The sequence below is a fragment of the Schistocerca americana genome, chromosome 1 (assembly GCF_021461395.2).
Source record: "Schistocerca americana isolate TAMUIC-IGC-003095 chromosome 1, iqSchAmer2.1, whole genome shotgun sequence".
NCBI lineage: Eukaryota > Metazoa > Arthropoda > Insecta > Orthoptera > Acrididae > Schistocerca > Schistocerca americana.
In genome coordinates this window covers 1,266,769,101-1,266,783,533 of record NC_060119.1, presented here as the reverse complement: position 1 = coordinate 1,266,783,533, position 14,433 = coordinate 1,266,769,101, and the positions used below count along the sequence as shown (strand labels likewise).

At 43.4% G+C, this 14,433-nt stretch overlaps 1 protein-coding gene across 1 annotated transcript in view; it reads left to right on the top strand.

The window, feature by feature from the left end:
• Positions 1-14,180, top strand: part of LOC124598929 (lysosomal alpha-mannosidase-like) — a 258,417-nt gene extending 244,237 nt beyond the window's left edge. The window contains exons 15-17 of the mRNA XM_047136036.1: positions 1,770-2,015; positions 11,816-11,965; positions 13,952-14,180. Of these exons, the coding sequence (XP_046991992.1) occupies positions 1,770-2,015; positions 11,816-11,965; positions 13,952-14,152 (597 nt within the window). The 3' untranslated portion in view covers positions 14,153-14,180. The remainder of the gene's footprint in view (positions 1-1,769; positions 2,016-11,815; positions 11,966-13,951) is intronic.
• Positions 14,181-14,433: the final 253 nt, after the last annotated feature.

Sequence of the window (14,433 nt, the reverse complement as noted above, 5' to 3'; positions counted from 1 at the left end):
TGTGAATATCCTGAGTTGCTTAAATAAATGTCTGCCAGATGATCTTGGGTGGGCTCCAGCTGTTATTCTGATTACACGCTTTTGTGCAATGAATACTTTCTCTCTTAATGACAAATTGCCCCAAAATATGAAGCGATATGAAAGCAGTGAATGAAAATAGGCAGAGTAACCTAATTTACTGATATGTTTATCACCAAAATTTGCAATAACCCTAATAGCATAAGTAATTGAACCTAACCATTTCAGCAGATCATCGATGTGTTTCTTCCAATTCAATTTCTCAAAAGTGCACACACTCAGAAATTTTGAGTATTCTGCCTTAGCAACAGACTTCTGTTCATAGTCTATGTTTATCAATGGTGTTATGCCATTTACTGTACAGAATTGTATAAACTGTGTTTTCTCAAAATTTAGTGAGAGTCCATTTGCAGAGAGCCACTTAATAATTTTCTGAAAGACATTATTTGCAACTTTCTCAGCTGATTCTTACTTGTTGAAGAAAACAGAAGACCAATATTAAATGTGAAAGCTTAGCTTTTCTTGTAGCTACACTACGTATATTAATTTAAACCATTAATTGTTCGTGTTTATGTGTTTGCACTAGTTAAGTGGAGTTGCTGCTTGCAGACTAAATCACGTGTCCTATGCTCTGAATATCTCCTGTCATCGGCTTGTGATATCACATGATTCGAGTTATGATTTGGCTTAAAAAAAGGTCGTCACAATTTCGATTTTAATGCTTCAGAAATTAACGTGCTGTGTTTGGTGGAATTTGAATTTATACTTTTATTATGCGAAAATACACATTGCTGCAGATCAAAGATCAGCTGGGGACATTTTCAGTGAAGTGACTGAATGCCTGTAGAGGCAATGCATCCCATTCTTTCTAAATGCTGGACGATCCCTGTCCACGAGTACCAGAGGTCCACTTGGTTTTGATTTGGCTATGCTTGTTCCTTCACATTTCCACTTCGTGGTCACAGCTGACACTGGTAGCTTTAGAAGGGTTAAACTGTACCTCAAGGACTTTTGTTGCTCAGGTGGCACTCGGTGGCCAGTCCACATTCAAAATCACACAGCCCTCATTACCAACACATTCTGCTGTTACTGTTTCTCTGCTGACAACACAATACTCCCTCCCTTCCCCATCCATGAGGATCTCCTTAGCATGGATCTATGGAACAAAAAACTAATCTAATCTTCTTTTATCTTGGCAAGTGAATTTCTAGGGACAGCTAGTGGTCAGTTCTGCATTACACAATGTTGTCCAGATACTTTTTATCAGATAGTGTAATATAGTATCTGTAGAAGGAACATAGTATATCTATCTCATTGTGACGGTACATGTGTACTCTTGTTCTATGGCCTGCTCTGTATCCTTGGATATGTTCACCATGGCTCTGTGAACCAAAAACAATATATAATCAAATCTAACTTATATCAACAATGCACAGACACTACCAGATCATATCTTCAATGCATGTCAACATGTACAGCAGAAACTATGTCAACTTCAAAGAGTAGTATGTGTTTCTATATCTACATTTATTTAACTTGTTTTTGTTATTTCTGTGAGTACTACCACCTCTGAAAGGACTCAACATATTTTTAACACCCTGTATGTTAGATAGCAAAGTGAGTGTAATGAAAACTGAGGCATGTGCACAAAAGCTATGGCTTTTACTTTCATCTTATAAAATTATCTGGAAATGAAATTTATAATGGACCAAAAAGCAATGTCATTAAAGCAACTCTCATTTGTAACACAGGTACATCGACGTCTGTTGTATGATGATGGGAAAGGCGTTGGTGAAGCACTTGAAGATGAAGCATTTGGTAAGGGCCGAATTGCAAGAGGGAAGCATTATTTGGTTGTAGGCCCAACTGAAGGATCAGGAAACATGAGCCTTGCAGCCCAAGAGAGACTGCTGGCGCAAGAGAAGTTGCTGAGCCCATGGATTTTTGTTACTCCACTAAGCATGTCATTTGATGAATGGACATCTTACACTACAGAGGTAACAACAATACACATAGTAGCTGCAGGTTGACTTTCATATCTTTTATAGGTCTATTATCCAAACAGTTTTGCAAGAGTGATGTGACAAATATGCACTCATGAAGATTAAGATAAATATGGTAACTAATCCTGATTGTACATAGTGTTTATTCTAATAATTGTAACTAATGTTTGGCATTGATACCTAGAACCAAAACAAAATATTCCAGTGAATGTAAATCGTTCTCTGCAGTGGTAGTGAGATGAAGCCACTTACACAAAATGTCATTCTGTGAAAGAATATACGAGGGTTGAATGAAAAGTAATGGCTCTGCCTTCATTAATTGGGTTTGGGTGGGAATATTTTAATAAATCGAATACAGAAATAATCTTTAGAATGTGACCTTTAATTACCAATATTCACTTTTCCACATAATTGGATACATTTCTGCCAAAGATGAACTAGTTTTCCAAAGCCGTCACGGAAGAAGTCGACACACTGTTTCGGCAACCACAGTCTCACAGTTCTCCGGGTCAAAATGGTGTACCCAGGTTTTGTCTAATGTCACAATTGAATGGAGAAAGGCGTCACCTTCATTCTCGTAATATGAGAGGAGTTCATTGCAAATTTCAAACTACGTTTTCTGCACCGAAGATGTAACAAGCATCCAAAGAACGTTGGCAAATAAAATCCGTGTCCTGGATGCGGCATGATGGGAGATCTTTTGCCGCGTTGCGGATCACGTCAACAAGATTTTTATGATCGGAACAGATGGTGAAAGTGCGTCCTTTGACGTCGCTCCTGAAAGGTTTGATTGCCTCATAAACCGTGAGGAGGTTGCGGTCATAGGCCGACCATTTACATTGACTCCTCATAAGCTTTTTTGAGAAGAAACGCAGTGGCTGTGTTGAGTCTGCAGTGTGCTGTTGGAGGACAGCACCTACTGCCAACTCACTAGCGTCAGTAGTGATAGAAATCCATGTCTGGGGGTCTGGGTGAGGGGGAGAGATAGCCTGCACAATGGCTGATATCAGATTGTCCAAAGCATCCAGCATGGGCATAGTCCAGTCCAGTTTACGATTTCCATTTGTATCTTTACCACAGAGGGTGTCGGTTAGTGCCGACTGGATGGAGACAGCCCAAAGTACATGTTGCCAACAAAAGTTCACCACCCCTAGGAAAGGGCACAGTTGTGCGTAATCCTCGGGGAGAGGCAGAGCGAGGATGTTCACGATTCGTGAGTCAGTAGGGCAGAGGCCATCGCCCGAGATCGTATGGCCAAGGAAAGTAACAGTTGTGGAACAGAGCTGCGATTTGTCGTCATTAATAACCACACCATTGGCCACAAGAGCTGCACCAAATGCATCAAGATGAAATTTGCATTCCTCCACAGACAAGGAAAAGATGTCATCCGAATAGGCAAAAGCGAAAGTAAGTGGTAGCAAAATTGAATCAATGAGACATTGCCACGTCTGTGCAACGTTTTTTAAGCCATATGGCATGAAGCAGTATTTGAAAAGGCCAAAAGGCGTAATGATTGCCATTTTCGTGCATCGGAATTTGGTGATATGCCTTCACATAGTCCAATACAGAAAAGAACTTCGAGCCATGCAGTAACTGCATGAAATCCCGCATATGAGGAATCGGACAGTCGTCTATAATAGTTTTATCATTAAGGGACATGTATTCACTGCACATGCAGAGCGAACCGTCTTTCTTAGACACCAGGTGAATGGGGGAGGACCAGTTGCTGTTAGAAGATCGGAGCACACCCGAAGCCAGTAAATCCTGAACTATCTCTTTCGCTCACAACAGTTTTGTAGCGTTACAATATCAAGCTTTGTGACTTACGGGCAGGCCATCCACGGTGAGGATTCGGTGGCAGGTGCCATTGGTGATTGATGAGACCCACGAAGGGAGGCACGCGTGGTGGGGTGAGGGGAGGGGGGGCACGAGAGGCGGCGGTTGACTGACATCGGAGTGCCGGGACGGTGTATACCGAGCTTCGGCAGTAGGCGACGGCTGAGCACGCGACGCAATAGCCACGGAAAGCGAGTGATCCCGCAAAGTGGGGACACGGACGTCCGAGCCAGGCCGCAGTGATGTGGGTGCAGCCTAGGTGGGAGACAATGAGGATGGATGTGGTGCGACGGCCACACAGTGCGAAGAATCCCGCGAAGCAGGGGCAGGTGCATCCTGTAGGTCCAACTCCAACTGCATCCGCACGGAACTGACAGCAGGAAAGGTGCAGCCCAACACAGGAGCGGGGCAGAGCAAAGACACTGTAGGAGAGGGAGGCTACGTAGACAAGAACGGCTCTGCAGATAGGCAGCATAAGGTAACCTGTGCATGAGCCAGTTCAGCAGAGGCAATAGCAATGCGTGAGCAAAAGTCCGTTTTATGAGTGGGTAGCCCATCGATCTGCTTGCAGATGTCCAATAAATGAGAGAGGCGAACCGTAATATCTTCAAGCAGAGAAGCACACGTGGAAAGTGTGGCTGTCAATGCGGAGAGCGAGGATGTGCTGTACCCGTTAGAGCACAGAACAGTAGAACCAGATTTCCAGCGGAGCGTAGCAGCTTGTAGGTCCGTATAGAGCTCTTAATGGTGTAGAAAGTCCAACACGATCGCAGGTTCGTCCACGTCGGCGACGCAAAAGGTCCGAGGAAATGTCACACCCGGGGACAGATGGAGCGACATCCTGATGGAGCTGAGAACCGCGATATGAGAGTGATTCACGGTGATCAGTGCAAGATTAGCAGGAGAAAGCGTGTTGCTCACATGCTTAGCAGGGATATTGCTGAGTTTTGCGTCGGTGTTGACGAGAAAGCGCATGCTGACGACAAGTCCGTGACATAAAGACGCCATGCCATCGGTGCAAGCAGTGCAACATCTGAAGGTAGGCGCCGTAGATGATCACGGCAGGACGTGGCACCTGATGCGCGTGCCAAGTCATTTGGGTATGCACAAGGCTCGCAGCAGTTGTGAGCGGCATCCCCATAGGTTGTACGGTACTGGCAAGTGGCTAAACATGGAGGCGAGGCATTGTGGGGAGTGTGGGGGACACAGCTGGCTGCAGTGACACTCGGGCTGCTGCTCAGGTGAGTTCTGCTGCTGTCAGGAGGACGCAGGTAGTAGCTGCTGTAGGCTGCCAGGAGGCAGCTCCTGGCAGGTCGCCGAGCTGCTGAGGCGTGCACGCCGACCTACCGACAGCGCCTGGAACCGGCAGAGCAGGGGTGCCAACAGAAGGCAAAATTGTCCTCGACAGGCAGTGTCGGGTGATGAATGATTGCATAGGCCCAATCAGCCGCGCGTAGGTGGACCTCGAGTGGCCCGGCGTATGATACCAGGTGCAGCTGTAGGCCTGGCGGTAGTTTGATCATCCACAGAGCCCACAGTGTGGCATCGGGTAGTGCTCGGTCACCAATCGAGTTACAAAGGCGCCGCCAGAGCTATGAAGGTGTGCAGTCGTCGAGATGCTCGTCACGGAAGTTGTGGTGGATGGCCTCGGCCGGAGGGCAAGAAAGGCATTCAATAAGAAAAGTTTTCACCGTCACATACACTCCTGGAAATGGAAAAAAGAACACATTGACACCGGTGTCTCAGACCCACCATACTTGCTCCGGACACTGCGAGAGGGCTGTACAAGCAATGATCACACGCATGGCACAGCGGACACACCAGGAACCGCGGTGTTGGCCGTTGAATGGCGCTAGCTGCGCAGCATTTGTGCACCGCCGCCGTCAGTGTCAGCCAGTTTGCCGTGGCATACGGAGCTCCATCGCAGTCTTTAACACTGGTAGCATGCCGCGACAGCGTGGACGTGAACCGTATGTGCAGTTGACGGACTTTGAGCGAGGGCGTATAGTGGGCATGCGGGAGGCCGGGTGGACGTACCGCCGAATTGCTCAACACGTGGGGCGTGAGGTCTCCACAGTACATCGATGTTGTCGCCAGTGGTCGGCGGAAGGTGCACGTGCCCGTCGACCTGGGACCGGACCGCAGCGACGCACGGATGCACGCCAAGACCGTAGGATCCTACGCAGTGCCGTAGGGGACCGCACCGCCACTTCCCAGCAAATTAGGGACACTGTTGCTCCTGGGGTATCAGCGAGGACCATTCGCAACCGTCTCCATGAAGCTGGGCTACGGTCCCGCACACCGTTAGGCCGTCTTCTGCTCATGCCCCAACATCGTGCAGCCCGCCTCCAGTGGTGTCGTGACAGGCGTGAATGGAGCAACGAATGGAGACGTGTCGTCTTCAGCGATGAGAGTCGCTTCTGCCTTGGTGCCAATGATGGTCGTATGCGTGTTTGGCGCCGTGCAGGTGAGCGCCACAATCAGGACTGCATACGACCGAGGCACACGGGGCCAACACCCAGCATCATGGTGTGGGGAGCGATCTCCTACACTGGCCGTACACCACTGGTGATCGTCGAGGGGACACTGAATAGTGCACGGTACATCCAAACCATCATCGAACCCATCGTTCTACCATTCCTAGACCGGCAAGGGTACTTGCTGTTCCAACAGGACAATGCACGTCCGCATGTATCCCGTGCCACCCAACGTGCTCTAGAAGGTGTAAGTCAACTACCCTGGTCAGCAAGATCTCCGGATCTGTCCCCCATTGAGCATGTTTGGGACTGGATGAAGTGTCGTCTCACGCGGTCTGCACGTCCAGCACGAACGCTGGTCCAACTGAGGCGCCAGGTGGAAATGGCATGGCAAGCCGTTCCACAGGACTACATCCAGCATCTCTACGATCGTCTCCATGGGAGAATAGCAGCCTGCATTGCTGCGAAAGGTGGATATACACTGTACTAGTGCCGACATTGTGCATGCTCTGTTGCCTGTGTCTATGTGCCTGTGGTTCTGTCAGTGTGATCATGTGATGTATCTGACCCCAGGAATGTGTCAATAAAGTTTCCCCTTCCTGGGACAATGAATTCACGGTGTTCTTATTTCAATTTCCAGGAGTGTACTTCGACGAGGCAGGTGGCGAGAGGAACAGATCACTGATTAGGTCAGGTTGGTTGCGGAGTTGGCTCACGAGGCAGATGAAATGTGCATCATTGTCCGAGATCCCGTGGATATCACAGTAGATGGTCCACCAGGGGAAACCGAGTCTTGAGGTTGTCCTTTTGCAATGAAGGCAGGTTAGGAAATCTGCTGGGTGACACCTGTTGATGGAGCACAGGCAGGCACAGGTCCGTGTCGGCAGTCGAGGGAGCCCCGGACACCCGGAGTGGAGTAGCAGTGGGTGATGCGTCGCCCGAGGTCTGTGTGTGGGGGGGGGGGGGGGGCGGCCACAAGCAGCACGTGTAGAGGTGTGGACTGGCACAACCGATGGCACAATGTGTTCCAACTGCAGGCCCGGAGGCAGACACGGTGCGGTCATAACAGCTGGTGCAGTGTGAACGACGGGCGGAAGGCGGTCACGAAACAGTCAGGGGGGCCTGATCCTAAAACTGGTGCGGAAGAAATGGCCGGTGCCATTACAGGAGTGGGCAGAAAGTGATCTTGATGTAACCATGGAGCGATGGTCACAGCAACCGGCATAGCTGAGGCGACCGTTGTCACAGAGATGGCTTGCGGGAGGGGAGGGGGATTGGTACAATTATGTCAAGCAAGTAAAAATGTGCTACCCCACTCATATGAGCTTTTGGAGTACAATTCTTGAACTGCATCTGCACATCAAACCAGCCAGAAGATGACTGCTTATCTGGAGGGTGAAGCACAACTTCCTTCACATGATTATCGTTCCCAATGTCAATGAGCAGCGTGCACTGTCCAGGCGGCAGGCCCTGCTGTGTAGTAGCATTTGACGTTGGACATGTTGGGCCAGAAACAGTTAAGTGGCCGCTGTCATGGCTGGGGCCAGAAAATTGTTCACTTTTAACCAACTGTACATTAGGAACACTATTGAAAGCAGAAGCACAATTTCTAGGGTGTGACGCTCTTGCATGAAATGACACTAGTAAATCCATATTTTTCAAGACAATGTGGGCCGACACACAGAGACCATTACTAGTGAAAGTAAGCACAAAATAATTACCGAACGTACAACGTTGAAGACGGGGTCACCACTGTGGGTATTATGTGGTGTAGAACCATAATAACACAGTTTTAGAGTCAAAATGAACATTTATTTTGGCACTGAACAGGGCGAATACAGAAGTGGATGTCGAACATGGCGTGAGAGAACAAAGACAGCAAGCAAACAGCCAAAGAGAATAATCAGAGAAGTGTCACTTCGTGTCAGAGGATACCACATGTCTATGTATTTACTTTTAGTTTCCAACACCAGATCTTTGTAATAATCATGATAGTTCTTAAAGTATACCTTTATTCTGTTATTATTGCTATTCTTTAGCATTGCACATTGGAAAAGTTTTGGAAGTAGGTACAATGGTTTAAATGAATACAATGAATATGCTAAGATTCTACATCTAAAGATAAGCACTTTAATGATCAGCTTGATATCACTACACGTAAACACACAGTCACTCCAATTCAAAAGTTTGCAACGAACGGAAGGGCCTCGTGCTGCCCGTCGCAAACCTCAAAGGTGGCTGTCCAAAGATAGATCACTCGGCCAATTGCATGCCACCACAGAGGCTCGCCCTTGTGGCAGCATTATGCAGGGGGGAGGGGGGGGGGGGGGAGGAGTAAGTACAATGGCTGAAATGAATACACTAAGATTCCACATGTAGAGATAAGCACTTTAATGATCAGCTTGATTTCACTACACATAAACACACAATCACTCCAATTCAAAAGTTTGCAATGAACTGAAGGTCCATGGACTATATGTTGTGAACCTCAAAGATGGCAGTCCAAAGATAGGTCACTTGGCCAATTGCATTCCACCACAAAGTCTAAGTTTTCTTCTTGCTGTTTCCACTTCATGATTTATCCAGTTACATTTTTTATATCTTTTTGCAGTTATTTACTGAAAAGGTAATTTCTGGGCATGTGTCATTGAAGCAATAATAAAAATCTAATGTAGATTCACTGAAAGTAGTGCAGTTCCTGTCACAAAATTGTGATCTTAGCATACTCTTGAGATCTTTAACATTGCCATAATATTATTTCTTTTTGCTTGCTGACATGATTTTTAGCTTCTGTCAGTATCTGTGCAGCCTGGTGGTCAGAAAAAATATGAATATTAGTTCACAGAAAAGCTACATAAAACACGAATTACTCACAAGAAAACATTTTGATCGCTCATGTAATCAAAGATGCAAAGATCTGTACCAATTATCCCGCAATCCACAGTGAAGTGCGTAGACTAGGGTATTTCTGATTGTACTGACTACTAAGGTTTTTTCCTATTCCATTTGCATATGCAGTACAGGAGGAATCACAGCTTGTCTACACATCTCTTACAAAATATATCTAAAAACAAAGATTCTGTAACTTACCAAACGAAAGCATTGGTACATTGATAGAGACAATAACAAACACAAACACACACACAAATTTCAAGCTTTCGCAACCCATGGTTGCTTCATCAGGAAAGAGGGAAGGAGAGGGAAAGACGAAAGGATGTGTGTTTGTGTGTTTTAAGGGAGAGGGTAAGGAGGCATTCCAATCCTGGAAGTGGAAAGACTTACTTTGGGGGAAAAACGGACAGGTATACACTCGCACACACATGCATATCCATACGCACATATACAGACACAAGCTGATATGTCTGCTGATTGTTGCTGGATTGATTGTTGCTGTTGGCTGGCAAACACATGCAGTATGCTGGGCTGAAGTGCTGGCAGGCAGGGTGTAGGTGACTTCTAGCCATCATCCCTGTTCATGTTGTTAGGGGTGTTTAACTATTTCAGTTGCCTCTCTTATTCTCTGTTGCTGCATCCACTGCAAGTACATGAGGTTCTTGAAAACTGATAGGATGTCTATATTCCTGGTGGTATTCTGCTACAACTGACTTGTTGTTCCGTTCATTACACGTAACATTCATGCTCCGATACAATAGTATTAATGAGTCTCTCGGTTTCACCAACATAGACTTCGCCATATTCACACCAACGTTCATAGACAGCTGCAGTGTTGAGAGTATTCACAGGATCCTTAGTAAGCCTCATCAAGTCTTGGATCTTGCAGCCATTGTGAAATACAGATCTGACTCCTGCACAATGGAGAAACTTGTCTACACAGACACTGATGCCTCTTGCGTATGTTTCAGAGTGGCCATAAGATCTAAGATTTATTGAGGCCCACTAAGGGTCCCATGACTGCAGGTGTCTACAAACTTTGGTGTGATTGTGGTAAAGTCTGTGTTGGTGAAACCAGAAGACCCATCAGCATTCGCATTTTGGAGCCTGAACGTTACATTCGCCTGGGACAGAACAACAAACCAGCTGTAGCAGAACACCACCAGGAACATGATCATGCTATAAGTTTTAAAGAACCATGCATGCTCACTTGCAACTATGAATATAAGAGAGGTTACTGAAATAATTACATGTGCTAGCAACTTGAGCAGAGAAGATGGCTACAAATTACCTACAGCCTGGCTGCCAGTTATTCCAGCCTGGCGGACTGGATGTGTTCACCAGCCAGCAGCACCACTTAATCTGGCTTGAACAGTATAAACAGCAGCTGCACGAGAACTGCTGTGCAGGCTCATGCCTTACTGCACTAAAACACTGTCCCCTAGATACAAGCTGCCGATTTGCTATTGCCTTCCAATCACCAATGCAAGATTGCCTATGAATAACTTACCAGAGTAGCAGAAACAACAGCCAGCCGATATGCTGTCTTCCACCAATAACATATCAGAGTTGCCTTCCAATCAGGCACCAGGGTACGGTATAGCTATTCCCTCTATAAGAACTCTTCAAATTGCCCAATGACATCTCATATATGTGATATCGATAACCACCAGCTGACTGAAAATGATGGTACATAAAGGAAGACATCCACCAGTACACAACAGTGAACCACCCTGAAGGGGACCACAGCAAGTCAGTCAAAGCTCAGAAACTTTATTGTTTTAGTAGTTTACAGTGATGTGGCTCAATAACCAAAATTATGTTATCCAAAATGACACCAGCAGTGGAAGCCTATCATGTCTCACTTTTATTTATCTTCTGTCAACTTTATAAATGAAAGTGAGACTTGTCTGCTGGAAAATACTCAGTTGCAGTAAGCTTAAGATGGAACAAACCAATGACAATTGATTATTTTTGCGTTTCATAAAATACCAGTACTTGTAGGTTGTGACTCCAATAGTCAAATCATAAATTAAGTGTGCATAATTGTGACACTTGTTAATGGGTGTGAACGGTCTTGAAATATCCCTCATAACAGAAACATACTTTACTGAAAATCTTGAAATGGAATATTGGTAACAAAGCAGATTCAGAACTTGCCAAATCAGTTAGTGCTAGCAATAGTGAGTAACAAGGATGGTTGATAACCTACTCATAAAAATGTAGTCCATCATTTCTCCAGCAGGAATTGCGGATCACATATTCATTTACTTTCTGCAACAGTATCATTGCTAAAATGCTGGAAGATGCACAGTTACCTTTCCAGAAGAACTGCAACCACAATTATGCAGTCCCATGTGGTCCACATGAAATTGATAAGCATTGTTATGGTGAAATATTGTTATTGTTGTGTTATTATGGCAGAAATCAGCTTTAACCTTGAAATCACTCTCTTCAATATCTGGTTATATATTTACAATGCTGTACTTTCTGAAAAATAGAAATAATTAATGGTGTGTGTATACTGTTTCACCAGAATTAAAATGGCAGAAATGTTTTAATTTCACTCATTTGAGCTTTCCATTCTAGTTCTCAGGAATTCTTCAAAACATCCCACAAAATGTCCACATTCTAACACTGGAACCGTGGAAGAATAATACAGTGCTACTGCGGCTGGAACATATATTTGAAAAGAATGAAGATCTTGTTCTTTCAGATGCAGCTGTAGTGAATTTGGAGGTATGTACACTCAAAAAATGAAGTCAGTATTCCCTCTATACAAGTAAATCTCATTTTATACAACATGTAAAAACAGATTTGTTTGTTACCTTTGTTACTGCTATGAGATGATTTTAAGGTATCAACAGTACCTGATACTCCCAATCTTCCATTCAGCTTCACATTTGCAATATCTAAGAAGGCCTCTGCTTGTATTTCTCTTCTTTCCTCCCTTCCAACATACCTGCATAATTTTCAGCCTATGTTATATCTAATTTTATCTTCTAGTAAAATGAGGCTATGTATAGAGGATCCACATACTTAATAATTTCTCTTGCTATAAATGAGTACATCACAGCACTCCATTAAGGGTTTGTCACCTTTTATTTTGTAATCAGACTAAAGCATACTTTTTCATTGTTATGTCTCATAATGTACACTATGCTGACTAGTGGCAAAAAATGGAATATTTTATTACCTATTTTTTGATTTGAAATGCAATAAATTATGTTCTGGCTCCCATTTATGCTATTCAGAGCTCTATTATTTCTACACCTGCTGGATCATAGACAAGTGGAAAAATGTTATCAGACACATTTTATTTTAACTATTACACTACATATTTTGTGGTAATGATGTTTGATAAGTTTTTTACTAATAATACAAACGTTCACCTTGTCTGTCATTTCCATAGACACAGTGTGTGCTATGACACTTGAGACAATTCATAGATCATCATGAAAATCTGAAATTCAGAAATTATAACATTAGACTAATGACATTACAGTATTTCTTTTAATGTGGAAAATTCAGGAATAAACTTATTCTGAAAATTAAATTCTTCAGAAAAAGTAGTATAGTCTAACAAGTGACAAACTGTGTTGGACAAGACTCCTTCATTACATTCACCATTAGGGTGTATTCTCTTCATTCAGTCTTTTTGTAATTATACATAAACACCATTTTCATGCCAGATTACTTGACGCACACAATTTTGAGAAACATATCTCATATTGCTTTTAAATGATGGTGGATTAGCATCAACAGCTCATACAAGTTCAAAACAGGTTAATGTAATTATGTCTAGCATACATACACTGTTAGGATTTTAACATCGCCAAGTGACATTTCACCTGGATTTGCATAATATTGGCAGTAAGTGTTCTTAATAGCAGCTAGTAAAGTGTGACTGTATGGAGATAAAATTTTACATAAATTAATTATGTATCTCAAGTTCCAGTGCTAACATAGTTCTTGAAATGCTGTGTTCATAATTAGCTTGTAAATTGTTTTAATGGATGCAATTCTAACACATGAATGTAGATAAGTATGTAAACTAATAAAAATGCAGTTGAATCATAAATTTTTCTAAGTATCATAAAATCCCATATCAAGGTGCAGACTATTTCAAAACAGTTGTTGAAGGAAACAGAAAGCCATTCTAGATTCTGGACCTGAAATATATGAGGTATAAGAAAAAGAAATGCAAAGGAAATAAATATTTGAGAAATGGGAAGAAGAAGAAAAGAAAAAAACAAATGCAAAAAAGAAGACAGGAATATAAGAGAAAAGAGGCAAGAAGAGGCACAAGAATAAGTTAGGGAAGAGAGAGACGGTGAAATAAAGTACAGTTGCATAAGGAGGCTAATGTCAAATTGGGGAGGAAACAAGAGGGAGGACCAAAGTGAGGCCTGTATGTTGTGTCTCCTCTCATTAAGATTAGGATTCATCTCTTTCTTTCCTTCAGCATTCATGTGTATACATAACCCCTTCCCTTATCCTGATGAAGGAATTTCATAAAGTTACAAAATTCAGCGTTCAACTACATTTTTAAATTTATGCTTCTTAATCTGATTTCAGTTGCTCCTGCTTTTGCTCTTCCAACCTAAAAATATTATTAGCATTAATTTTTTACTTTCATTTCGGAAATAATTAGATTAATTAGCAACATTTTTCAATGCATTGCTTTACTAAACATGAATCTAATACAGTCTTCTTGAATACCAGGAGCTGTTTACACCATTTGTTGTGAAGTCCATACGTGAAACAACACTGGCTGCAAACCAGTGGCTTGGGGAATATGACAGGCTCAACTGGACAGACACATCAGGCATAAGTATGGACAGCTGGGAGGTCCCTAATGATATTCCTAATATCTCTCTCAAACCTATGCAAATCAGAACATTTGTTGTTGAAGTAACTCGGTAAGATATTAGCAAATATTTGATTTTTCACATCTTCTAGGGTCAAAATAAAATGTAAAAGAAATAATTTCTGAATAAATAATGCTTTATGAACATACATTGTGAATTTATTCATCTCCTTCCTAATATAAAATTTTATTTATTTATTGATTGTTTGTACAAATAACCAAGCATTGTGAAACTTCATGACAGATTAAAACTGTGTGCTGGACAGAGACTCGAACTCAGGTGCAAGACCGGGTCTCAGTCTGGCACACAGTTTTAATCTGCCAGGATGTTTCACAT